Source organism: Heptranchias perlo, chromosome 40 (assembly GCF_035084215.1).
Source record: "Heptranchias perlo isolate sHepPer1 chromosome 40, sHepPer1.hap1, whole genome shotgun sequence".
Lineage (NCBI taxonomy): Eukaryota > Metazoa > Chordata > Chondrichthyes > Hexanchiformes > Hexanchidae > Heptranchias > Heptranchias perlo.
Window position 1 is genome coordinate 8,043,631 of NC_090364.1, and position 27,826 is coordinate 8,071,456.

The 27,826-nt window shown below is 42.8% G+C and overlaps 1 protein-coding gene across 2 annotated transcripts in view; it reads left to right on the forward strand.

Annotated features, from left to right (window-relative positions):
- Window positions 1-27,826, forward strand: part of LOC137305646 (MOB kinase activator 2-like) — a 41,850-nt gene that overhangs the window by 7,233 nt on the left and 6,791 nt on the right. Inside the window, exons 1-2 of one of the 2 annotated variants that reach the window (XM_067974533.1) lie at window positions 13,651-13,800; window positions 25,509-25,672. In XM_067974533.1, coding sequence (XP_067830634.1) covers window positions 13,757-13,800; window positions 25,509-25,672 — 208 coding nt within the window. In that variant the 5' untranslated portion in view covers window positions 13,651-13,756. Of the gene's footprint in view, window positions 1-13,650; window positions 13,801-25,508; window positions 25,673-27,826 lie in introns of those variants that run through there. The other variant, XM_067974534.1, reaches the window with a different exon arrangement.

The following is a 27,826-nucleotide window of genomic DNA, read 5'->3' on the forward strand; positions in this document are numbered from 1 at the left end:
AGTATAGAGATTGCCGGAGTAGAGTTAAGAGAGAAATCAGGAGGGGCAAAAAGGGGACATGAGATTGCTTTGGTAGATAAGGCAAAGGAGAATCCAAAGAGCTTCTACAAATACATACAGGGCAAAAGAGTAACTAGGGAGAGAGTAGGGCCTCTTAAGGATCAAAAAAGGTCATCTATGTGCGGAACCACAAGAGATGGGTGAGATCCTAAATGAATATTTCACATCGGTATTTACGGTTGAGAAAGGCATGGATGTTAGGGAACTTGGGGAAATAAATAGTGATGTCTTGAGGAGTGTACATATTACAGAGAGGGAGGTGCTGGAAGTCTTAACGCGCATCGAAGTAGATAAATCTCCGGGACCTGATGAAATGTATCCCAGGACGTTATGGGAGGTTAGGGAGGAAATTGCAGGTCCCCTAGCAGAGATATTTGAATCATCGACAACTACAGGTGAGGTGCCTGAAGATTGGAGGGTAGCAAATGTTGTGCCTTTGTTTAAGAAGGGAGGCAGGGAAAAGCCTGGGAACTGCAGACCGGTGAGCCTGACATCTGTAGTGGGTAAGTTGTTAGAGGGTATTCTGAGAGACAGGATCTACAGGCATTTGGAGAGGCAGGGACTGATTAGGAACAGTCAGCATGGTTTTGTGAGAGGAAAATCATGTCTCACGAATTTGATTGAGTTTTTTGAAGGGGTAACCAAGAAGATAGATGAGGGCTGTGCAGTAGACGTGGTCTACATGGACTTTAGCAAAGCCTTTGACAAGATACCGCATGGTAGGTTGTTACATAAGATTAAATCTCACGGGATCCAAGGTGAGGTAGCCAATTGGATAGACGACAGAAGACAGAGGGTGGTTGTAGAGGGTTGTTTTTCAAACTGGAGGCCTGTGACCAGCGGTGTGCCTCAGGGATCGGTGCTGGGTCCGCTGTTATTTGTTATTTATATTAATGATTTGGATGAGAATTTAGGAGGCATGGTTAGTAAGTTTGCAGATGACACCAAGATTGGTGGCATTGTGGACAGTGAAGAAGGTTATCTAGGATTGCAACGGGATCTTGATAAATTGGGCCAGTGGGCCGATGAATGGCAGATGGAGTTTAATTTAGATAAATGTGAGGTGATGCATTTTGCTGGATCGAATCGGGCCAGGACCTACTCCGTTAATGGTAGGGCGTTGGGGAGAGTTATAGAACAAAGAGATCTAGGAGTACAGGTTCATAGCTCCTTGAAAGTGGAGTCACAGTGGGTAGGGTGGTGAAGAAGGCATTCAGCATGCTTGGTTTCATTGGTCAGAACATTGAATACAGGAGTTGGGATGTCTTGTTGAAGTTGTACAAGACATTAGTAAGGCCACACTTGGAATACTGTGTACAGTTCTGGTCACCCTATTATAGAAAGGATATTATTAAACTAGAAAGAGTGCAGAAAAGATTTACTAGGATGCTACGGGGACTTGATGGTTTGACTTATAGGGAGAGGTTGGATAGACTGAGACTTTTTTCCCTGGAGAGTAGGAGGTTTAGGGGTGATCTTATAGAAGTCTATAAAATAATGAGGGGCATAGATAAGGTAGATAGTCAAAATCTTTTCCCAAAGGTAGGGGAGTCTATAACGAGGGGGCATAGATTTAAGGGGAGAGATACAAAAGGGTCCAGAGGGGCAATTTTTTCACTCAAAGGGTGGTGAGTGTCTGGAACGAGCTGCCAGAGGCAGTAGTAGAGGCGGGTACAATTTTGTCTTTTAAAAAACATTTGGACAGTTACATGGGTAAGATGGGTATAGAGGGATATGAGCCAAGTGCAGGCAATTGGGACTAGCTTAGTGGTATAAACTGGGCGACATGGACATGTTGGGCCGAAGGGCCTGTTTCCATGTTGTAAACTTCTATGATTCTATTCTATATAAATGCAAGATCTTCTAAACTGTGTGATAAAACAAGTCTGTATATGGTGATTTTGTTTTTACGTGTACACACAGCATTAGACTATTTCTTCATGCAATGTTCTAAAACAGGAATAGCTATATACAAAGGTTAGAAAATAAAGAAAGAAATTGAATTTATATAGTGCCTTTCACATCCTCAGGATGACCAAAGCACTTTACAGCCAATTGATTACTTTTGAATTGTACCCACTTATTTCGTAGGGAACTGCAGCAACCAATTTGTGTACAGCGGGGTCCCACAAACAATAATGAGAGGAATGACTAGTTATTCTATGATGTGGAGATGCCGGTGATGGACTGGGGTGGACAAATGTAAGGAGTCTTACAACACCAGGTTATAGTCCAACAGCTTTATTTGAAATCACAAACTTTCGATTTCAAATAAAGCTGTTGGACTATAACCTGGTGTTGTAAGACTCCTTACATTAGTTAATCTATATTTTTGGTGGCGTTGGTTGAGAGATAAATATTGAGAGATAAATATTGGCCAGGACATCTGCTGTTCTTTGAATAGTGCCATGCCATCTTTTAAGTCCACCCGAGAGGGCAGATCGGGTCTCGGTTTAACATCTGAAAGACTGCACTTCCGACAGTGCAGCACTCCCACAGCAGTGCCAGTCTAGGTTTTGTGCTCAAGTCCTGGAATGGGGCTTGAAGCCATGACCTTCTGACTCAGGCAAAAGTGTTCCCTCTGAACCAAGGCTGACGCTATGCCGAGGCTGATATAAGTTGTAATGGTCTTGACAGTTCCAGTGATTGCAAGTTGTATCATCTTGACTTTCATGGTCAGACTACACACCCTCTCTTCACTTCCCCCCCCACTCCCCCCGGCCTGCTGGTACTCTTTCTTTCATACAGTACTTCTTCTGTAAGACATCTTTTTTGCCCTGTTAGCTTAAAGAGACAATGGTGGTGTATTTTGCCACTGGAGCAAACTTGGATTTCTTACCATATTGACTTTTGAAATGATTTAAAGCATTGCCAGAATCTAATTGAAGTGTTTACAATGATCAAAGGATTTGATAGGGTAGATAGAGGAAATAGTTTCTTCCTGGGGTGTTCCTGATAAGTATCTTGAGGTTCTGATTTTGGACTGAATTTTACTTGGTTGATTGGGTTAGATGAAAGGAGGAGGCTCACGTGGAGTATAAACACCAGCATGGACCTGTTGGGCTGAATGGCCTGTTTCTGTGCTGTACATTCTTTGTAATATACCATGGCATTGCTATCAAGTGGCTGAATCTTGCTTTGTGATGTGTATCATACAAGTCCCTCAACACACTACAAAAACCAGAAACAAACCTTTGAATTTCCCAGAATGAATCATGTGCTCAAGTATCATGCATCATATACATACTGGTCAGATGATGGTGACCTTACTAGTGGAATAAAAAGATTGAAACAATTCGACAACATTTTTGATGATTTTATGCTCATTATTACGAGAGATGTTGGCACTAGGGAATAGAACACTTTCCATTTCAGGCACTGAATGTTCAATACAAGCGCACTCAGTTCAGGTACAGCACAGGTTAGATGCAAGGTAAAGCTGTCTGTACCAAATTCAGAAGAGCATACCTCTACTGTGCTGTAACGTTTCTGTTTGCATCACCAGCACCAGCCAATGTTCTGGCCTTTTTGAATGAGATTGCCAGTTAGTGTGAAATTAGAGGCTGTTTTGTGCTGTGGGTTCTCGCCTATTAGAACTTGAGTTGAAACTGGCCAAACTAATTTCACACATAAAAGAAGGACTTGCATTTATATAGTCTTAACACATCTCTTCGAAACATTCCAAGCACTTTACAGACAGTGAGTTACTTTGAAGTGGCGTGGTTATGTAGGCAAAATGCAGCAGTTATTTTGTACACAGCAAAATCCCACAAACAGCAATGAAATAAATGGCCAATGATTTGGCTATTGGTGGTGTTGGGTAAGGGAGGAATGTTGGCCAGGAGCTGTATGGTCATCATTAGGGTGGGTTGGATTTGGATCCAGGTCCCAGATTTGAAAGGACAGAGTGCTTTAAATAAAAACTGGTGGCTGAAGAATGTTGTGATGGTATTACATGTAATGCTCCAATGTACTGTACACAGGTTTTTTTTCTTTTGAGCTCCTGATTTCAGTTGTGAGATGGTGCTGGGCTGGGTTTATTTACTCCCCTCTCTTTCTCCCCTCTGCCCCCCAGAGGCAAAGTCAAAGGATAACTGGTCTGGATGGCTGATTTGCATCTCCTACCAGTCAGCTCAAAATGGCAAATGGCAGGTCACCTATATGTCCTCTAACTAGTGAATGATGTGTGTTCTGGAAACTTGAGTGGAAAAAAAAAATTTTGTTTTTAAAAAGATTAGCTTTTCCAATGGCCTAACGATTAAAGGTGCTGCCTGGTATGGTACTGAGTCATACATGCCAGAAGGTCCCAGGTTGGATCCTTGATCTGTACTGGATTAGCTGATCTCTGCAAGGCCAGCAGTTGGCGAGCTATATGTTTCCTTACTACCCTGGGCTGGGAAGGGGGGAAACCAGCCAAGGTTCACTTGTTGTCGAGTGAGCCTTGCTGGAAAGTACATGTATGTAGATGTTGGATAAATACAGGGTTGGGCTTAGCTTTGATTCCAAACCCCCACCCCTCTCATCATCAAATAGCCACCTGTTCGACATCATCTAGATTGTTATGTGAAAAATGGTCATTGGGACTGGTACCAGTGGGCTGACAGCACCCAAGAAACGGTATCTCAGCAGGAATCAACATTTTAGGAGGAGAGGGACAGAAAATTGTCAAATAAGATTATATATTCTGTATTTAAAAGTTGAATTGTTAGGTTTGAAAAGAAGGTTTTGCTTAGTGATGAGTCTAGATAACATTTAGCAAAGGCGTAGCCACCAACAATCTATTCATAATTTTAACACTTTAGTTTTCATAGTCTGTGCTTCCTGCATTCTGCAGAAAATCCTTAAGCTAATTATCTGCAGACCTCTGAGCTGAAGTTAGAAAAATGCACAAAAAATGTCTTATATTGTGGTAGGCTTTGAATAAATGTTTTTTTTACAGTTACGTGTTTTCTTTTGTTGCTGCAGCATTCGCAGGGTTAATGCCTGGGATTTTTTTGAAATTACAGGGCCTGCTCAGGCTTGTTGCATTGCAGTTTGTTTCAATGAGGTCATTTTCTTTTTTAGTTTACAGCACAGTTTTTTTTTGCAGCTTTCATCGTGTCTCCACCCCTTTACCCCTCCCTGGGGACATCTTCCAAAAGAAAATTCCCATCTTGCTCTTTTCCCAGTGATCTGTCCATAGGTGATTCCAATTGTAGCATCTCAACTGCTGTTCCAGTTGAGGTCAGCTGAAGAAGGCTGGAAGAGTGCAGCTGATGTAAATGCGCTGTTCTCTTGCCATCAGCTGAATTGGAAATAAATACGACTCCAACTTTATTGTTCCCCGTAGCAGCGGTGACCTGGTTTTTCCTGGGTATTACAATCTTCTGCTGGACCTCTGTTTAAAAGTAGAAGTGTATAGCTGGATCTCACACTTTTTGAGGTAGGACTTGAGTCACTAGCTTCCAGCAGACCTTTATCACTTTCCAACTCAACTTATCCAATGCTTTCCTTGCCCACTTTGTCCCTTCCACCCCCCTCCCTCCCCCCACAAACTGAAACTTATCCAGAAAGCCACAGCCTGTGTTCTCAGCCATGTAGAGGCTTTGCCCCTGTTGCTCTGGTCTTTGCCAAGCTCTACTGACTCCCTGTGCCCCACACAGTGGCGGTGTTGGGTAAAGTAGCAGCGCAAAAAATTACAGGCTTCTGAGTGCTGCTCCACCAAAGTTCCTTAGCAAATATTAAAGGAACCTTAACTCAGCACAGACCAGAATCAAATCTGGTACCTTCTGTCCTATGAGACTCAATGCTACATAGGCAATGTCTTTACCCACTAGGCCACAGGGGGAAGCTGTTGATTCCTCTTTGCTTTCTTTTAATATAATATATTATTCACGCAGCAATCTCCTTATGGTGAAAGTGTTTGCCTGTGGTGTATCCTGTCATTAAAACTGTTCTCTCAAAGAATTGGCACAGAGAAATATGATCATGCCCATGATTCTATCTGTGCCCATTTCACAACGTTAGCCTTTTTTTGTCAGGGGATGGAAAGAAAATAGAGGTATAGGCTAAGCATTCCCCCACAGAGAGGGAAAGAGGGAACATCATCAGAGTCACTGCCTACTGAATACAGTGCATCATGTGTTCAAATCTCACTGTACCTGGATGGATAATTCCTGCTCCTTAGATTGAACTATATTTGCACCTCTGGTTTATACATTTACAGTAAGCTGCCCTCTAGCTGGATACATGGTGACTAAACAATTTGTAGATGTGACCCAGCAGCACGGATTACTAAAAAGATTAATGTTCTGAGTCTATCAAGAAAAATGTAATCTTGGTACGTTCCGATCTTGCTGTTAACTGCCACTTTTCTGCCCATCCCCAGTGACACCCTCCTGTAACAGTAGAAGAATTAATCAAGAACCTCAAAGAGACCAGCAGGTCTGTCAGTGACTGAAAAGAGAAAGGGCGGGTTTATGTTTCAGTTGGAGACTCCCATGTCAGAATGTCGTGTATTCTGGGAAAGAATCTACATCCAAAACGTTAGCTTTCCACCTGCTGTGAATTTCTAGCAATTGTTTCTTTTATTTGAGATTTCCAGCATCTGCAGGTATTTCTTTTTATAAAGGCCATTTTTCTTGCACATTACTCACCTTTGTTATTCTGTTGCTCTTAATGTTGGCATTCAACAGAGTGAATAGCAGTTTTCTGATCAAGCTTTCTTTTATGGCCATTACTATACCTTTTATAACCTGCATAAATCACACCGAGCATTGGAGCTAGATGAGCACTGAGTGGCTCAGGTCTGGTAAGTACTGTGATTTATTGTCATAATGGCCTGGGTCAGATTTGCCTCCATTAGTAATGTAATTACTGCATGATGTCTCCACCTTTTATATATGGCTGTGAAATACAGTCTCTTGACAGGTTATACTGCAGGTTACATCTGCTGTGTAACCCATTAGGAGACTGTTTTCTGCAAAGACTAACCTGTACCCATTGGAAAAATGTTGGGGAATATTTGACTAATGTGGATGAGATAGGATTGAGCACCATAGTTTGGGCTGGGAAAAGGGCTTTTGAAGCATTTAAATTTTCAGGTGTTTCTCCCTTTCCCTCTTTAGGTCTCTAGTGCCACATGTCAGTCTCCAGCTGAGCTGGCAGGCAGCCTCTGCCAATCCTTTGTGTGACTAACCATCAGGAAATTATGAATGTGGCTCAAGATCACTCGCCTGCTTTCCCTGTGCAGAAGCCACCAAGCACCTCCCCAGTGTAATTGCATCACTGATTGAGCCAACATCTGGTGTCTCTCCTAGCGACACAGCTGAGACTGAGAATCCACTTGGGAAGGGTGTCTGCTAATGTCTTACCAGTCCATGGTGCACTGCATTGGAGTTCCACCACAATGCCCATAGGAAAATGCTTTATGCAAGCTGCAGTAGGTTTATAGACATGCAATGAGTTAACTCTGAAGAGCTAATGTTCATTTATTGAGATTTTTAGTACGTGGGTACCGGTATTAATTATTTTCAACCCCTTCCACCCCAACATTTCAAATTTAAAGGGGTTTTTCAACCAATGTTATCCATTAATCCTGATAACACTGCACTTGTACACAAACTGAATGGTGTGTCTCATTTTACTCTGGATAATGCTGCCCCTATGTATTGATGTATCGCTCCTTTACTTGCAATAATACTGTGCTTGGTTATTGCCATGTCAGACATGTAGAGATGCTTCAAGTAGTGCCTTAATTAGCTGGGCACAGCTCGGGTAGCAGTCATGGTGCTGCAATCGATCTCAGCACCTCTGGGCTGGGAAGGGGGAAAACAGCCACACCTCCTGCTCATCATCTCTACCCAATGACTCCTGCTGGAAGCGGCATGTGTGGAGGTCAGCTGACAACGAGATTGGGCTTGGCTGTGATGTCTTCCATATTCAACTAACCTGCTAAAGCTCACTGTCAAGACTTGCATCAAAAATAGCCACTTGGAGGAGGTACAAGTGTCTGAGCTGTCCTACCCTACTCAGCAAGGGTTAGTACCTTCAGCAGAGGAAAGGGTGAAATTTGGAAGAAAAAAATGCTGCTAATGTCTGCTGTTGCAGTTGGAGATATTCCCTAATGTGGTTGAGCTAATTTCTCTGATCCATGTTCGCAGCAAAGTTGGATTCTAAAGGCATAACCTCACCACAATACTTTTTAAAAAAAGTTACAAAGACTTATGGTTAATTTTGGAATCCTTTTAGTTTTTACCTTTTCTATATTGAAAATCACTGGTATCATCGAAGAAATATTGCCGTTGAAGTAAAAGTCACATGGGCAGCATTATAGTTTGATGGGCTAGTTTGATCACAGTATTATGCCAAATATGGGTTCTTGCCTATACTTTGTGAGATGTGGGTCAAGGAGGAGATGAAAATAGTGCTTTGAATAGCAGAGTAAAGTAAATGAAAAATCAGATTAAAAAGACCCTTGTCACAATCTTGTGCATGTTGTTTTCAATGATCGGAGGGAATTTAACTTATCTGTCTCACCCCACTTGCTTGGTCTCAGCTTTCCTACATCTGGGTCAGAATTTTAACTGCCAAATCTGGGTGGGTTCAGGATGGGGGGGCAAACAAAATCACATTTTTATGGAGCGGGAGGGAACCCGCCAAAAAATGCGTACGACCCAGACGCATCTGGGTGCGTGTGCGGATTAGGAAGCCAGAAGTCCAGCCGGCAATTAAATCCATCAGGTCGATAATTAAAGAGGCAAATGTACCTCTTCAAGGTACTTAAGGTAGTTTATTTTTTGCATGTTAGCTCAGTGGCTTTCCTATGGCTTCCGATTCACGCCTGGTGAAACCAGGCAGGAAGGGCTGGATCAGTGAAAAATAGACTAAATAAATTAAATAAAATTACATTTCCCATTGTAAAAAAAATACATAAACATACCTTACAAACGATGTCACCTGCACCTCCCCCCAAAATCTTTGTCTCTTTCTCTCTCTCACCCCCCCCCCCCCCAGAAGTAGTTCTTCTCTGCCAACAGGCAACTAGCCTGTCAATCAGGCTGGCTGCCAGGCGCGAAACCTGGAAGCGGCATTGATTGGCCTCATTAAGGTCGCGATCACAGATCGTGACCCGCTTACTTCCTTTCTGGGTTTGGCACCCTCAAATCCTCCTCCCGCTGGCATCCCCTGATCTCACTGCACGAGGTGCAATGAGGTTGCTATTTGGAGATACTCCCTAAATGGACAGACTTCCACAACAACATAATTGTACCCTCGTCTGGAATGAGGCTGTTACAATTGAAGAGGAGGGAAAAGATCTATGTTGGGGCCTGAATTGCAAACAGTAGAAGTGACCTGAGATGAGAAATAATTTAAATTTAGTTTTTTTTAAAAAAAAGCAAATAAATTGTTGGCTTGTATCTGGTTTTGAATTGCTCTCCATGGCAGATCCTGCCAATGGTACTGTGCCGCTTTGTGTTTTGATTCAGTTCTTTGAAATTGCTATCTTACAAGCAATGCCCTTCAAATAATTCAGAAAAATGTCCAAGCACTTCAGTGGCTTCCACTTTTCTTTGTCTAGTGGCATGTTTGTGTGAAGTCCTGACTTGCCCAGAGTTTGTGCAATCGTTAGGTTTTGAAGTTTGCAGTTTGTAATCGAGGATGAAGTCTCGTGCAAAATTGTTTGTTTTGTCTGGGATGTCAACCATTAACTATGTAATAAAGATCAGGACATTCTGTTTTTTAACAAAATTCTGAGCTGTTAAAACCATCAGGAAAGATAGTTAAATAGTTATGGAATACAAGAAATAGTAAGTTCACCGTTCCTTAGAAAATAAAGGGCATTGGTGTTAACTGCTGTGCACATGTATGGATGGAAGCTGGAATTCATTGCTGTATGAATGCTAGCGCAAACTGAATCTACAATATTGGATTGGCTGAACAATCAGTCTTCATTACCAGATTCGGCATTGATGCCACAAGACCTCAATGTCATGTGGATCTCTCTGAAAGTTCCTTCAGCTGCTTGCCTGTTGGAATCCTTCCATTCAGATCTTGCTGTGTATAATCCCACCATCCTGACTTTGGCTTTCCATACCATCTTACCAAGCTGGCGCCATTCCATACTTTTGAGTACACTACATTTAAGCCATGCAATATACAAGACCTGCCCATTACAGTTTTCTCGTGCTCTGATTCTATACGCAAACCACTCCTCATCGCTTCGGCATTAGTCACTCTGTCCTCCCAATATTCTTCTTGTTTATTACATTCCAAAAGCAACTGGCCTCAGCTTCTGTGCCCCTGTCAAGGCCCAGCTTCCAACACCATGAAGAAGTGGCAGCTGAATATTAGCCTTGTAGGCTTTCTTTTTCACATATTGCATTATGCTTCTCTATAGTAGTTTCCATACAACTAAAAAAAAAATTCCAGCTGGACCAATGTATCACTTCACCTCTTTCTCACAACTACCTTCGTCAAGCATACAACCCCAGATTCATAGACTTATCAACCACTTCCACCTCCTGACCACCAAATCCGTTCTTTCTACACCCTTCTCTGGTTTTCCTCACCTTTGGGAAGTTATACCTCCTCCAGCCCTGCAACCCTCCAAGATCTCTGTGCTCTTCCAATTCTGGCCTCTTGCGCAGCCCTGATTTTAATTGCTTCATCGTTGGCAGCTGTACCTTCAGATGCCTAGGCCCTTAGCTTGGAATTCCCTCCCTAAACCTCTACCCCTCTCTCCTTTTAAGAAACTCCTTAAAACCTACCTCTGACAAAGCTTTTGGTCACCTGCCCTAATATCTCCTTATGTGGTTTGGTGTCAAATTTTGTTTGATAATGCTCCTGTGAAGCGCCTTAGGTTGTTTTCCTATGTTAAAGGTGCTATGTAAATGCAAGTTGTTGTTATACATACATGGAAGTTGCAACGTGTTGGCATGCCCTCCACACGAGCAAATTATTCTAATCATCCTGTTCTCATATCCCTTCCACCCCTTTTCCTTCATCTACCTGTCCAATCTAATCTTGAATGTTGACATAATCTCTGCCTCCACCACTAATCCTCACAACACTCTGTAAAAATGTTTCTCTTGCCTCTGTTCTAAATTTCTTACATTAATTTTGTATTCATGGCTCTTCAACTACTGGAAACAGTCTGCTATCTATCTATGTTTATTTTTAAACACTTCTTTTAAATCATCTTATAATCTGCAATGTTCTAACACTAAAAAGCCCCAATTTTTCAAGTCGTTCTTCGTATTTGTATTTCCTCAATACAGACGGGATCCTAGTGAATGTGTTGTACCCTCTAAAGCCTCAGTATCCTTATTGTAGTGTGGAGTCCAATACTGCATACAGTACTCTGAGGTTTTATTAAGCTTTTATATAGGTACATTGTTACCTTTTGGCTTCTGTATTCTATCCCTCTTGCGATGAGGCCTAGAATTCTATTAGCTTTTTTTTTCACAGCCTTTGCTGCTTTTAATGTCCTGTGAATCTGTGCCTTTCCCCATCCCTCTGCTCTTTCACAGCACCAAGTCTTCTTTTGTTAAGAGTGTAAACACTGCTGGTTTTTTTACTAAAATGCATCACCTCACATTTACTAACATTGAATTCCAGCTGCCACATTTTTTAGCCCATTCCCTATCTATCAATATCCCTTTGCCTCTACCTTTGATTCTCTAAAGAATGAACTATACCTTCTATTTTGCTGTCATCTGCAAATTTTGATATTTCTCTCTCTAGGCTTATATCCAAATCATTGATAAACACGGTAAACAGAACCCACTTTCTTCCTCCCTATTCTTTCCTTAGTCATCACGATGGCCGCAACTAAGGATCTAGCAACTGACTAAATGATTACCTGAGTATTGTATCCATCTAAACTGATGTTACTCACTTTTGTAGAGAACCACAATTGGCAGTGACTTCCTTGAGGTTAGTGAGTTTTTAAATTCAATTATGCCACAGTGCAGTGACACTTTTCATTTGTTCATAAATGTTTGGAAAGCCCTGCCTCTTACTAGCTTTCCCTTGCCTTCTCTCACTGGAAAAGGAAATGGAACAGATTGAATCCCCAGCATAGCTCAAAGGGCTGTGTATAAGTTGTCTCAAAGATGAGTTGAACAGCATATTTACATATGATAAATATGAAAAATAGGTCTTTGCTTCTCTAAAGTATGGAGACCCACCCAGCTTATTGAGCCTACCTGGGTAACGAAGATGCTTTAAACTGGGAATTAATCTTATAGCCCTTCTGTGCACCTATTCCAAAGCCCAATATCATCCACCATATGAGGAGACCAAATCTGAACACAGTATTCTAACTGAGGCCTAACCAAGGTCTTGTATAAGGACAAAATGGTGTGTTTCATTTTGTAGTGACTGTCCTGTAAATACACCCTAGCACCCTATTCGCTTTAGCTATAGTTTCACTGCATTGGTCATGAACCTTTAGAGAGCACTGCACTAAAATGCCCAGCTCTCTTTCTTGCACCACTGGCTTTAGTTATTTTCCCTGAAGGGTCCATATATATTCAGCATTTGCCCTGCACACGTGCATTACACTGCACTTTTGTCAATCACTGGCCTAATCCCCCAGTACACCTAGATCTGCTTGTAGTAGTCGAGCATCCACTACAGTCCTAACACTCGCACATATCTTGGTATCGTCAAACTTGCAGATCATTCCCCCAACACAACAAGGTCCTGCTGCTAACTACGCTGATGGGTATTGGGGCGAGGGGAGTACGAAAGAGTGGCCAAGCACTTACCCCGCAGGGATGGAGAGAAAAGTAGCCATCACCAAGTGGATATCTCCAGAGCAGTATTTGCAGAGGTCTGGAACTTGTTTCCCCCACCTGATTTTATGATGGTGAAATGGTATGTCACATTGGGTTGATTGCCTAGCTTTGGAGGAAAAATCTTGTGGCGTGGTGAAGAGTTCTTGTTGCCTCAGGAGATCACAATTTGTGCCTGTAAAAATAGTTTTCGCAGATTTTGTGAAGTTCTGGTTTTAGATTCGTTTTAGTAAAGCATAATAGCGGGCATGTTAAATTTCAACCGTGGTGTCGGTGTTTTAACACCCAATGGTGCAATTATAGACTCTGCCCTTCCAAACTGAAGATTATTTTGAGTTGTATAGGATAAAGTACTGGTGGGAGAAATCTATTGTTCTTGGTAGTAACATGAGCAATTTGAGCAGATGAATTAAGAAAACCACACAAGTGTATAGCGCAACATTAAAGTGTATTGGTTTAAGTGCAATTTATTTTGTTCTTATCATGTATTGGTACAGATATGTTAAATAAATCAGGTGGCAACACTAGATTTTCTAACCAGAGAGAGGAGTGTGTCTCAGTGACACAATTAATAGCACTGTATTGGTTCACTTTCTTTGCATCGAATCCCTGAGGAGACCAGGATGACTCCTTTGTGTTGGGTTCAACTACTTTACAGACGCTCCCTAAGGTCTTTGTGTTGTCGTGGCAGCAGCAACAGTCTGCTTTCTGATTGGTTCTCTTTGGAGAGAGCCCGGGGAGCCAGTCCTACAGCACACCAAATGCAGTCAAACTAGTTTGCAGAGTGGCTTTAGCTTGCAGAGTTACAGAGGGGGACCCACTTTGCACAAGCTATTGTGCAGGGTGGTTTTTTTTTGTCAATTTCCTACACTTTGGCCGTTGAGTGAAATAACAGTGGGGCCCTGGAGCAGTGCAGGATGGTCCTACAGGCTGTAGGGAAGGCACTGGGATATAAGAAAAGGTAAGAAAATAAAATCGGAACGAAGGAATTGTTCCAGGGAGTGTACACCTGAATTGAAAAAAAGAATGGCACAGGAGCATGCTGTTGCGAACTTTGATTCAGACAGCAGATCCTTGGCAATCGAAATTTCTGCCTCCAACCCCCCCCCCCCCACCCCATAAGCCGTAATTACTGCCTCCTAATCTGAAATCTCAGTCATTTGAAGTATAACTTCTTTGTCTTCTCAGCTTCCCTTTTCAGTTATTTTTAACTGCCACAGCAAAAGGGAACTAAAACGAGGGGGTGGAGAAAGTCAGTTTCTGGACACCTGACCATAAACTGCTGGAATAGAAATTGTAATTTGAGGTTAATCTGTTGAAGATGCTGTTTGGAAAATGGCGTATTCTTGGAAGGGGTGGTTGAGTGAACCTGGGTTAAATGGTCTGGGTTGTGTTTGCTGCCTGCTATTTTGAAACTGTTACCTATCAGACAGCAAACCACATCATTTAGGCATCACCTGTCATGCTGAAGACAAGTCTATGAGTACTTGCTAATGCAGCAGTGCTGACACCAGGTGAGTGCACTGTCTCATTGAGCACTTCACAGGCTTCTTGCAACCATCTGAGTACAGTTCGTTCAAAAAGTTCTTTTACTTAGGTGGGAGAAATCGGCCGGGGTTCCTGTCTGATCAATGTCAAAGGTGTATGTGGATGTCAGATGAAGACTTGATTAGGCTGAATAGTCTTCTGACACTCACTTTCAAGGATAACACACATAATGGGTACTTGGGCAAGTACTGAAGGGTAACCAGGGCCTATGGAATCTTCAGGAGGGACAAAATGTCTTAATTTTTTTTAAATGTTCTGCTTTACAACCTGTCTGGATGTTCACAGCTTCTGTTAGCGACTGGATTCATGGCGGTTTGACACCCTAAGTTTATTTGGGCTGACTGAGTGTTTTTCTTTTTCCACTCCAGTTTTCTCTCTGGTTTCCTGAGGCAGGGACTCCTGGGAGGGTACAGATCCCAATTGCATTGAGCCATTCTTCATGTATGAACCTAATTAGCAAGTGTACTCGTGCTATTCAACTATGAAGGGCATTGCAGCCGAGCCTTGTCCTGTCCTCACCTAATATCCAATCACTAGACTTTTCAGCGGGGATCACTGGATAGGCATTAGGAATGGAAGCCCTAGCCAGATATCCTGTGCCTAATCCAGAAATGCTGAAGCCAATTGTAGGATCCACACTGCTACCCCAGCTGAGATCAGCTAACTCAACTCAAGATTGGCGATCAAACCTTAGACCTTCTTGGTCTGTATGGCTCAGTTACACTCTATTTACTAACTGAGTTGTTGGGACATCTGGAAAAATTACTGTTAATTGGCACTTTTTGAAGCATGTCAAACAGTTTTATGGGATACTTGTATACTGTTTCAGTACTTCCTTTCTACCGTCAGTACTCCATTGTATGCTGCATGTTATTGAATGTTAATTTGAAAAGTGCGGGAAGTTGACCAGAGACACTCTTCCTATAGTGTACTATCCTTTGTTTTGTTGCTCTGTTTGTTGTCATAGATTTTTAGTAAAATTATGGGTTTGCAAAGGGTGGGGAGGAGAAGATAGTGAATAACCTGCCAAAAACTATTCTGAAAACTTTAATCTATTAGCATGTTGCCTTGTGTAAGTAAGTAAACAATACTATAGGTACTTTAAAAATGTAAAAGGTGGCCATATACTCTGTCGTATAGCTGAAAATAATTTGATTCTTCAATGCAATATATACAAGCCTGGTTCTCTTGCTCTAAAACTAGAGCATTATTTTTCTGCAAAACCCTTTCCTCCTGTTGGGTAACTCAATTAAACTCTGGCCTAATAAGATATTAAGAACTGTATGTAAGAAATGGGAAAAGCCATTTGGCCCTGCAAATCCATTGTTTTTCAGACACCTATCCCATCTACCTGCCATCTCACTATATTTGTCAATCCCATCGCTCTCCTAAACTCATCTAAAATTTCCATGTTATCTGCTGCAATGACCTTCCCTGGTAATTTATTCAATAGTGTTGTTATCCTTTGGGTGAAAAGTTGCGCCTAGTAGTTGCGCCCTTCATCATAATTTGCTAGGATCAATTTCCTATTCATCTATTAGTTAAAATCAGTTCAAGCATCCAGACCCATTCCTCTTAAGATGATAATGATGGTGGTAAAGAAAAACTGGTAATGCCAGCTCAAAAACTGCTCAGTATTTTGAAAATTGATGACGATTGTGTTCTTTACAACAAAGACTGAACCCCTCAAATGTGTTCCATCTATATAATGTATTTCATATGGGCTATTACACAAAAATGTGGGGTATATAAAACCCAGTTCGAGTGCATTTCAAATCACATGGTACAATACCACTTCATTTTAAGTTACAGGAACCTGTCTGCTATGACATCTGCTGGAGGCAAAAAACAAACTTCCAAAACAGCAGATAAATCCACCCTACATTCCCAAATTTTACCCAGTGTTGTTGCTAAGCCTATTTAACATATTAGTGCCATTGTACTACAGGAAAAATGCAACGTATGTTATGTGATGTGCCTCTCCTGTGATATTCTTATCATAAATTGTCCCCAACAGTGATAGATCTGTAATCACCAGTATATCACCCTAATGTTATACAGCTCAAAATATTCTCCCTACCCACAACCCACATTTGGATTGACAGAATCTATAATTGTAGTGTTGGGTACTTTTCCACAGTTTAAGAGAATATATTGTGAAAATTTCCACCGACCGTTATGTTTTTCTGAAACCCTAGTGACGACAGCCCATAATTTACCTATATATAAGTTATGAAAAATAACAAACTGGAATCTTGTAATCCAGATAACATTGAGAAACTAGTTTACTCAAACTAGTTTACGTCACCCTCCCTCCTTCAATATATTGTTGCCTTGTAACATGCTTCAGCCAGCCTGGCTTATATGTTGCCTTCTCTAAATAATTGCAGATCCCTTTTTAAAAAGTCAATTACAAAATTTCTGATTCTTCACTTTTTTTTCCTGCGAGTTTATTGGTGACTTTCAATTTCCTCCTCAATTTTTTTTTCCTCTTTTCCTCCCCTGCAAGATTTTCTGGGTACAGACACTTGGGGAAAGAAAATGGTGTTTTGCAGCCATTTTTCAGACGTATAACAGACAAAAAAAATCACTTTGGCAGTGGATGACCAGCGCTCAATCTGTGCAGGCCTTGGTCCCATTGCTAAATTTGTGGGTCCATTTTAGGCACTCCTGTGGGTGCCAACTAAAGGTAAGTTTTAATTACATTTTTATTTAAAAAAAAACAATTCTATGGAGCCAGGAGGAGCAGGAGTGCTCCCTCACACCCCAACTCCTGGCGATCGCCAACCCCCTCCCCCATTGCCCGCTCCAACCCCCCTACTGGAACGTACCCGAGGACAGCTGCCCGAAATTGATTTTTCTTGTAGGGCGAGCGGCATGTACAGGCGTAACATCTGCCGGCAGCTTGCCCCGTGTATGTAGGTGAGGTCCGCGGACCAATTCCTGGTGATCCTTGGGCCTCTCTGTTCAGCTGCGCGATGCCTCTGCAGCACCGAGTCTGGGCCTGGAAATGGGACCAGACCAAAATCTATCCCTTGGTGTCATCTTGGCATTATGGCAGCAAGCTACTTGGGGTGGGAGCATCACTGTTGAATATCGTCCTGTCCACACCTGATGTCCATAAAGGCACACCGTCAGCACAGAGTTACTGGGCAGTGATCAGAAGCAGGAATCCTGGCTAGTTTTCCCCTCCCTAACGATACTGAGGCTAATTATAATGTCTCTACTGTACCCTGACTTAAATCAGTTAACTCGGCACAGACTGTGGCAGACTTGGCCTGTATGGTTCAGCTACTTGTTGAGTTGTTTATGTCATCAGAAATCACTGGTTAAACATAATGAGGGAAACAAGTTGTGAGCTGGTGGCCACAACTGGTGCCCTCAATGCACATGTCTTTGATCCCCGCAGACCCGACTCAGTTTTGTGGCTTGCCTGAGACCACATTGTTTTTTCTTTAAATTGTTTCTCAATGCTTTAAAATGATCTACAGGTATACCTACTTCTGTGTTATCTTCAGAATTGCTGAAATAAGCAAAATTGTAGGACTCTGTGTAGGGTAGAACTTATAATCAGTGCTCTCATACGACCATTCATCGTGTTCATTCCTGCGCTATTTTAACACAGGTGTTAATCTACCCTTCAGATCAAAAAGAGCCACAATTTGATCCCCAGTCTTTTCAGTTAGCTGATCTCATTCGTGGTAGTGGTAGGGATACAACTGGCCTCCTCAACGTTCTGAGGAGAAAAATCAGTTAGGGTTCCTACTCCTGATCACTATCTAGTAAGCCCTGGTAACGAGACACGGCCTCACTGTTAAATAGCTTGCCAATTCTCACGGTTTAGGTTCACATGTAAAGAATGTCCACTGGGTTAGGTACCAGATTGTGGACATAGCCCATGGAACCATATTACATTACTAGTCATCGTCGTCAAAGGAGAAGAGGAAAGAATTGACAAGTAAAAGCAAATTAATTTTTAAAAAAACTTTTGTGTATATCCCTACATTATAACAAGCTACTGGGAGGAATTAACTGCCCCATCTCTGGAACAGTGCCGTGCATTTTTAATATTCAGTGACAAGCGGTTTGGAATATGAAGTTGGAAAAGCATAAAAGGGTTCATTCCTTAGTGTTAAAATAGCCAAATTCCCTCAAAGTGGAGACTGTTGTAAAATGCAAAAGAGATGTCCTCATGTCCTCCACCCCTTCATGTGATTCCCTAACCCTCTGGGCAGTAAGTAAGCCCCCTTGCCCAAGGCAGTTTGCTGCCACTGAGGCGAGTTTGGACCAGGTGCTGTCTCATAACTGACAGTAAGTAAGCAAGCAAGCAGCGGAGTAGACAAAAGAGAGGCCGAGAGTCAAACAGCAATGATTAATCGTGGAATGCAGCAAGCCTGAACTCGTACGGCAGCATCAGCTCCGGGGAACTGCTTGTTATTGAGCCGAAAACAATTTGCTCAAGGTATCTGTCTCATTTTCTTTATTCACTCCCTTGCTCATGCTTGCATGCACTTGTTTGTTTTTTTCTTTCTCCTCTCTTTTCTCTCTTGTCCTAGCTTTTTTATCTCCTTGTTCCTCTTTTTTCTCTTTCCTCCTTTTATTTTTCCTTTCTTCTTTTTTTTCCCTCTTTTTTAAAATCAATTTAGCATTCTATTCTCAAAAAGTAAGTTGTTTTCTTGCAGTGACATCAGTCTGCTTCCAGAGAAGATGACAGCATAGGAAATAGCAACAACTGACAATTAAAGGGATTTGTCATTCAGGAGTGGAGAGATAATGGAAATGGCTCCGAACAGTCCAAACTGTCAAACCTAGTCATCAAATTTTAATTGCTGCCTCAGTTTTAAAAAGAAACTTACCAGATCTCCTGTGGTGTTGCTCCCAAGTAGTCGGGGTTACCGATTGGGGAACATGGCAGTTGGATGGGAAATGGAGCATAGGGAGGTGAGCAGCCAGGTGAGAAATGCAACACTGAGCCAGGAAGCACATCAGTTGGACAAGATAGGAGTTGAAGTACGGACAGAGCAGCACATGAGACCTGAGTTGAAATTGATGAAATGGGTTTGGTTTCCTATTTTCTTGGAACTGGGAGCAGCAAAGTTCTAGGGTCTGAGGCAGATGGAGATGCAGGCGCCCAGGCTGGAAGCAGAACCTGGTGGTCAGTTCTGTATAACACATAGTCTGTTTCCATTATTATTTATTATAAACATCGTTTATAGCTAGTTACCTGTCAAAAGTTTTCTTTTTAATTGATTCTCGGGATGTGGGCATCGCTGGCGAGGCCAGCATTTATTTCCCATCTCTAGTTGCCCTTGAGAAGGTGATTGTGGGTCGCCTTCTTGAACTGCTGCAGTTCTTATAGTGAAGGCACTGACACAGTGCTGTTAGGTAGGGTGTTCCAGAATTTTAACCCAGCGACAATGAAGGAACAGCGATATATACCCAAGTCGGGATGGTGTGTGACTTGGAGGGGAACTTGAGGTGATGGTGTTCCCATGCACTTGCTGCCCTTGTCCCTGTAGATTGGGCAGGTCTGTGAGGTGCTGTCAAAGAAGCCATGGCGACTTGCTGCAGTGCATTCTGTGGATAGGACACACTGCAGCCATGGTGCACCAGTGGTGGAGAGCTGGTGAATGGGGTGCCAATCAAGCAGACTGCTTTGTCCTGGGTGGTGTCGAGCTTCTTGATTTCAAGCTAATAATTATTTCCCTGCGTTTTTGTTCTGTTAGTCTTTCTCCATCACGGGATTGGTGGTAGGGTGGGTGCAGGGCTTACAAACAGGAAGTCCTGTACCTTTCGTGAATGAACAACCTTGCTACATTTTTTAAAAATCCTAGTGTCATGCATGCTGCCTCACGCTGCTTCCCCCCTCCCGCCCTTGCTGCTCTAAAATGTATTGGTGGGCATTAGACTCTGAATAAGAGCAGTCATGGGTCATTCTGCTAGTTGGAAATCACAAGGCACTTGCAGAGTGACACTAGCAAATTCTGGGAGTTGAAGTCTGCTACCTGCTACCCGGTTGAGCCTCTTCGTTCAGGGTAGCTAAGTGCTGATGTAGTGGTGGTTAATAATATTGTTAATTATGTAACTTTTTTGTGTTATTTTTAGTACTACATATCTTGGGATACTGAAATCAAGATGGCGCCTGAAGGGAATTTGAAAAAAGATTTTTAGTAATTTAGTTGTTTCGTTCTTCTTGATAATTGTTTCTTTGGTAGCTGTTTACGGACTGATGCTTAATTGGTGGTTTTCGTACCCACTTGGTACTTGTTTATTGATATATTCCCTACCTGTTTGGGTGTCATTTGTTGATGTTTTATGAATATTGTATTTGAGCCAATTAGGTGGAAGTGTATTACATGCTTTGCATCTGTGACATTGTGTCGCTTTCAGGTGTGTTGAACAAGTGCTAAGACACAGGACTGTTAAAAATAGATTCTAATGGGTTGAAACATTATAACCTATGCTTTTGATTTCTCTCTTCTCCCGACCCCATCACAAACTCATGCACCACAAGTTATTTCCTGAGTGACAGAATGAGCAAGGCCTCTGCTTATGCTGCTGTATGACCTTGTTTTTTATTCGTTCATAGGATGTGGGCATCGCTGGCAAGGCCAGCATTTATTGCCCGCCCCTAATTGCCCTTGAGAAGGTGGTGATGAGCCGCCACCTTTGAACCACTGCAGTCCGTGTGGTGAAGGTTCTCCCACGGTGCTGTTAGGTAGGGAGTTCCAGGATTTTGACCCAGCGACGATAAAGGAACGGCGATATATTTCCAAGTCAGGATGGTGTGTGACTTGGAGGGGAACGTGCAGGTGGTGGTGTTCCCATGTGCCTGCTGCCCCTGTCCTTCTAGGTGGTAGAGTTTGCGGGTTTGGGAGGTGCTGTCGAGGAAGCCTTGACGAGTTGCTGCAGTGCACCCTGCAGCCATGGTGCACTGGTGGTGGATGGGGTGCCAATCAAGCGCGCTGCTTTTTCCTGGATGGTGTCGAACTTCTTGAGTGTTGTAGGAGCCGCACTCATCCAAGCAAGTGGAGAGTATTCCATCACACTCCTGAATTGTGCCTTGTAGATGGTGGAAAGGCTTTGGAGAGTCAGGAGGTGAGTCACTCGCTGCAGAATACCCAGCCTCTGACCTGCTCCTGTAGTCACAGTATTTATGTGGCTGGTCTAGTTAAGTTTCTGGTCAATGGTGACTCCCAGGGTGTTGATGGTGGCAGATTCAGCAATGGTAATGCCGTTGAATGTCAAGGGGAGGTGGTTAGACTCTCTCGTTGGAGATGGTCATTGCCTGGCACAAATGTTACTTGCGCTTATCAGCCCAAGCCTGGATGTTGTCCAGGTCTTGCTGCACACGGGCACGGACTGCTTCATTATCTAAGGGGTTGCGAATGGAACTGAACGCTGTGCAATCATCAGCGAACATCCCCATTTCTGACCTTATGATGGAGGGTCATTGATGAAGCAGCTGAAGATGGTTGGGCCTAGGACACTGCTCTGCTCGAAGTGTAAGGAATCTTACAACACCAGGTTATAGTCCAACAATTTTATTTTAAAATCATAAGCTTTCGGAGATTATCCCCTTCGTCAGGTGAGTGAATGAATAAGAGGTTCTCAAATCGCATATCTTATATTAGGCTGGGACACCATCACACCAATCAAAAGGTGTTGTTGGTGTTCAGACAGGTTAGCCACGGAAAACAGTAGGCCCCAGTATGCTGAATACACATTGTGTCAAATTACACAGACAGAGAAAGAGACCCAAAAGGCAGAGAGAGAGAGAGAGAATATTAAAAACAGATAACTTTTTTTTCCCCCTTGCTGGTGGGGTTACGTGTAGCGTGACATGAACCCAAGATCCCGGTTGAGGCTGTCCTCATGGGTGCGGAACTTGGCTATCAATTTCTGCTCGACGATTTTGCGTCGTTGTGTGTCTCGAAGGCCGCCTTGGAGAATGCTTACCCGAAGATCGGTGGCTGAATGTCCTTGACTGCTAAAGTGTTCCCTGACTGGGAGGGAACCCTCCTGTCTGGCGAGGTGTTCGTCGTCATCGATGACATGTTGAAGGCTGTGGAGAACATGGCGTAGTTTCTCCGCTCCGGGGAAGTACTGGATGACGAAGGGTACTCTGTTGGTTGCGTCCCGTGTTTGTCTTCTGAGGAGGTCTATGCGATTCTTCGCTGTGGCCTGTCGGAACTGTCGATTGACAAGTCGAGCGTCATATCCCGTTCTTACGAGGGCGTCTTTCAGCGTCTGTAGGTGTCCATCGCGTTCTTCCTCGTCTGAGCAGATCCTGTGTATTCGTAGGGCCTGTCCATAGGGGATGGCCTCTTTGACGTGGTTGGGGTGGAAGCTGGAAAAGTCGATGACGATGAACACCTCGCTAAGGCCATCCCCACGCCTCCACTACTCGCCTTCAAACAGCCACCCAACCTCAAACAGACCATTGTTCGCAGCAAATTACCCAGCTTTCAGGAGAGCAGCGTCCACGACACCACGCAACCCTGCCATGGCAACCTCTGCAAGACGTGCTAGATCATCGACACGGATACCACCATCTCACGAGAGGACACCACCCACCAGGTACATGGTTCATACTCCTGTGACTCGGCCAACGTTGTCTACCTCATACGTTGCAGGAAAGGATGCCCCCGGAGCATGGTACATTGGCGAGACCATGCAGACACTGCGACAACGGATGAACGGACACCGCGCAACAATCCCCAAACAGGAGGGTTCCCTCCCAGTCGGGGAACACTTTAGCAGTCAAGGACATTCAGCCACCGATCTTCGGGTAAGCGTTCTCCAAGGCGGCCTTCGAGACACACGACAACGCAAAATCGTCGAGCAGAAATTGATAGCCAAGTTCCGCACCCATGAGGACGGCCTCAACCGGGATCTTTGGTTCATGTCACGCTACACGTAACCCCACCAGCAAGGGGAAAAAAAAGTTATCTGTTTTTAATATTCTCTCTCTCTCTGCCTTTTGGGTCTCTTTCTCTCTGTCTGTATAATTTGACACAATGTGTATTCAGCATACTGGGGCCTACTGTTTTCCGTGGCTTACCTGTCTGAACACCAACGACACCTTTTGATTGGTGTGATGGTGTCCCAGCCTAATATAAGATATGCGATTTGAGAACCTCTTATTCATTCACTAACCTGACGAAGGGGATAATTTCCGAAAGCTTGTGATTTTAAAATAAAATTGTTGGACTATAACCTGGTGTTGTAAGATTCCTTACATTTGTCCACCCCAGTCCATCACCGGCATCTCCACATCATGGCTGCTACGAAGTGAACAGAGACAGCCAGAGTTTGGCAGTTTTTCTTTAAAATACTTGATTTTGTGTTGGTGCATGTGGGAGCACCAGTGCATGGCACCATGAGACGTGGCTTCAAATCCACTGAGCTCCCATTTTCAACCACATTGTTTTCCAGATGATTACTTATTTTTTATATTCTTATGTAAAAAAAATTTTGCATAGTTTTTAAAATTGGGTGATATTTTGCTGCCCTTTTGTGTTTGTTTTCTTTTGGAGTTGGAATGCTGTGCAGTGTAAAGTGTCTGATGTGGGTCATTTAGGCTGCATGGAAAGTATGTATAATTTCCTCCCATCAGGAATTCATTATTGTAAAGGAGAGATAGGTGAGAAGGCACAGACCATGATGGAGAGAATGGAATAATCATAGAAAGAAAGTAGGAAAGTGGCCACAAAAGGGAACTGGGTGAGCCAGCAGTTGGTAGGATCGCCATCTCTGGTTGGACATATTCCTGGAGCTGTCATCACGTGACCTTCTGCTGCCAACACCCCGCCCCCATACTCATGCCATTGGTCGCCTGTCATGCCCATACTGTCAGCGCAACGCCTTCCCACACCAATCGGAAAGCGAATAGATCCATTTCCCAATTGGATGATTTTTGACGGTCAGTCAAACAGCCTTTTTTCCCATTTCAGATATTTTTATTACTAATAACCAAAGTGTTCAAAGAATTTTTTTTTAAAAACACAATTTCTTATTGCCCTATGATTTTTCTCCTGGTTGTTGCTCACAGTAATGTCCTGGTGATTAGTCTTTAATTCCTGGAGACGCCAGGGCACTCCTGGACGGTTGGCAACCCTCGCGGTTGGTGACAGGGAGGTAGGTGGACTCGACTCGGAGGGGGAACAGTGAGATTTAGGTAAATTAAAATAAAATGGAAGATAGAAGCGTAAGCCTAATGAGAGATACTATGGCTATGACCGAGGTCGCAGAAAAGTATGCTTGTGTGGGGAGAGGAGAAATCACATGGTGCACCAGCTTTGTAAACCATTTAGAAAAAAATCAGTCTTTTGTTATTGAGATTCCAAAGTGAAGAGCAAGGCGTATAGAGTTGGACACCAGCAAGATTCAAGGAAGTAAAAAGAAAGATGGAATAAAGCATTCAGTGATGATTTAGGTGACGTCACAATTGGGCTTTAAAAGCCAGCAGATTGTAGGAAATTGGAAAGACAGAGGGAGGCAGTGCTACAGTTTTGAGAATCTGAGAAAGAACGAGTTAGAGTAAGAGATGGGTGACGAGTCTTGATTTCAACACGTTGAGGATGCAAAGGAGAGGGAAAATGTTTAAGATGATTCATCATGCAGCTTGGGAGGAATATGGAAATATAATCAGAGGAGCATAGATGAATTGTTTTGAAGAGATAAGGAAGGGCAGAAGATGTTAGGGGCATGAGAGAAATCAGTATTTTTCTTATATCCTGTCTAAGAGTGAGAGAGAGGTATTAGAGCCTCTGCAGATATGGGAGCAGTGTTCCAAATGTTAGATGGACTTTGGCTTTATAGTAAGTCATGGTATAAATAGGAAATGGATTGGAGTCCCGTTGGATACAATATTTACCTAACCAACAAACTCTCAAATACTACTGCTGGTGGCTGCTTATATACCATATTAATGAGGTTGTGCTCTCTGTACTGCAGATGAGCAGCAGTTTGTTATTAAACTGACTGATGTACTAATGGTGGTGGACTAGAATAACAGAGATCACCTCTGACTTGTACCATTAAAAGGAACATGCTTTATGCTACAATACTTGGCCACCTTTTTCTTTTATTTATAGTTTTTTTTTCTCTCTCTCTCAGGAAGACTGCAAAATCAAAGCCAGATGATAAACCGCCATCGATTGAGGAGAAGAAATTGTATCTAGATGCAGAGTACACCGCGGCTCGAGTGTCTGATGCTGATTTACCCATGCTTGTGACCCTACCCAGTGAAATCGACCAGAATGAATGGTTGGCCAATAACAGTGAGTAAACTTCACAATTGTGGAATTGATGAGCCAATCATCTTCTGGGCTGCTCTTTCACATGTCCCAGTACCCTCTGAGGAAGGGTATTGCAAAGGCCTGGGAGAATGTCAGTTGTTTTCCCTCTTGTGTCCAGGAGATGCTGCTTGGTATAGAAAGCTCCAAAGGGGAGAGGAGAAAAATGTATAGATTAAATATTATGTTCAGCACTAGTTAACAATCTCACTTGGCGATGTATTTGTAGCTTAGGGGTGCAAGAAGGTTGAAAGAATTACTGATAGTATTTTATTACTGATAAAGTAAAGCGAGATGAGAGAGATTCTGACAGGGAGGGGATGAGACCGAAATCATTTATCAATATTTGTACAATAAAACTCTTTTGAAAGACTTCTCACATCTCTCTTAAAATGTCCAAAGTGCTTCGCATAAATAAATTACTTTCCAACTACAATGGCATTTTAAGTCACTGTTATATGGGCAAATGTAGCAACCATTTTGCATAAAACAAGATTCGACAAACAGCAAAGAAATGAATGACCATTTAATTTGTTTTGGTTGTGTTGGTTGAGGGAGGAATGTTATCCAGGACACTCCCTGCTGTTCTTTGAACACAGCCATGGTATCTTTAATGTCCACTTGAACTAGGTGAGGGGGACCTTGGTTAAATATCTCAACTGAAGGATGACACCTCTGACATTGTAGAACTTCCTCAGTACTGCACCAAACCCATACCCTTCTGACTCCTGCAAGAGTGTTACCAGTTGAGCCAAGCTGTGACACACTTTGCTGTAAAGTACTTTTAACCCTCTCACCCTTACCCTGAGGTAGTACACCATCATTTGCTATTAATGCTGTGTACCAAAGCATCACAGGCGTTAAACACTTAAGAAAATAACATCCCACCAAATTGCTCTTCCATACCTCTTTTGTCATGATAAAATCAAATATAATGAATATACAAATATACAGCATGTCTGTCAGCATCTGAAAGGAAATAGGCAGGTTTATGTTTTGGAAGTACAGCCTTCAGCCATTTTCCATCAAACACAACCTGTCTTCTCTTTCACATGCTGTACAGTTACAGAATTTTCTGTGTTTATTTTTCCCCTTTCACTTTCTCTTCATTTTCTTTTTCACAAGCTTTTCTCATTCCTACCCCATACAGACTTGTGGTGAGCAGGGCAGTGGTTTATGGTGACTGAAGGAGGCATATCTTATTTTTGTTAATCCGATTTATAGGAGGTGTTTTGGGCATCACATTGTATGGTTGCACCTTTTTTTTTGTGTAAACCACAAATCAGTGGCCTTGACTCTGAATCCCTGGAAGGCTTGGTAAAAGTTGTTCCTTATGTACTAGTAATGCATTCTTTTCTCAATGATGGGACACTTATCAAGAACTGAACTGGAAGCTCTCCCGCTTCCTCCTTCAGGCAGTGAATCCATTAAAGTGCAGTATTGATTTCCCATTCTGTTGCTTTGTACCATCGTGAACACTCTCATTAAAGACTTGTGCTGCTTTCTTGACTGCAACACAATAATTCAAATTAATTTCCAGTACAATCAGTAGACTGCGTTCACTGAATATTGTCAGCAGTATCATAAATCTCCCTTTGGATTCTGAACACCGTTACACAGACCGGAAAAATATTAATGTAGAACAATTGACCTTGTGCTCTTTGGATGGCTTACTGGGTATAAATACATTGCACTGTGTGGCACTGAGCCATTCAGACCAGGAGGTGCCAGGTCTGATTCCCAGGCTATGCAAAGTTAGCTGATGTCAGCCAGGTCAGTGGTATGATTGCCAGCAGTTAGCCTCAACATCTTTGCATTAGGAAGATGAAAAATCAGTTATCCAGGGATCCCTGCTGGACTTTGGGAGAGGATGATATCAGGGTTGGCAGTGATTCCCTCCACTGTAGGCGCTCCAGGCTCGCACATTGGCTGAGATACTGAGGGGATGCATATTCCAAGAAGAGTCTGCACCTTGAGAAGAAGAGATTGGGGGGTGGGGTGGGGTGGGAGGAAAGTTTTTTTTTTAGAAAAAAATTGAAATACTGACAAAAGCTGATGAGATAAGGCTGTTTGGGAGTCCTATCTCATGGAACATAGGAACAGGAGTAGGCCATTCAGCCCCTCGTGCCTGCTCCGCCA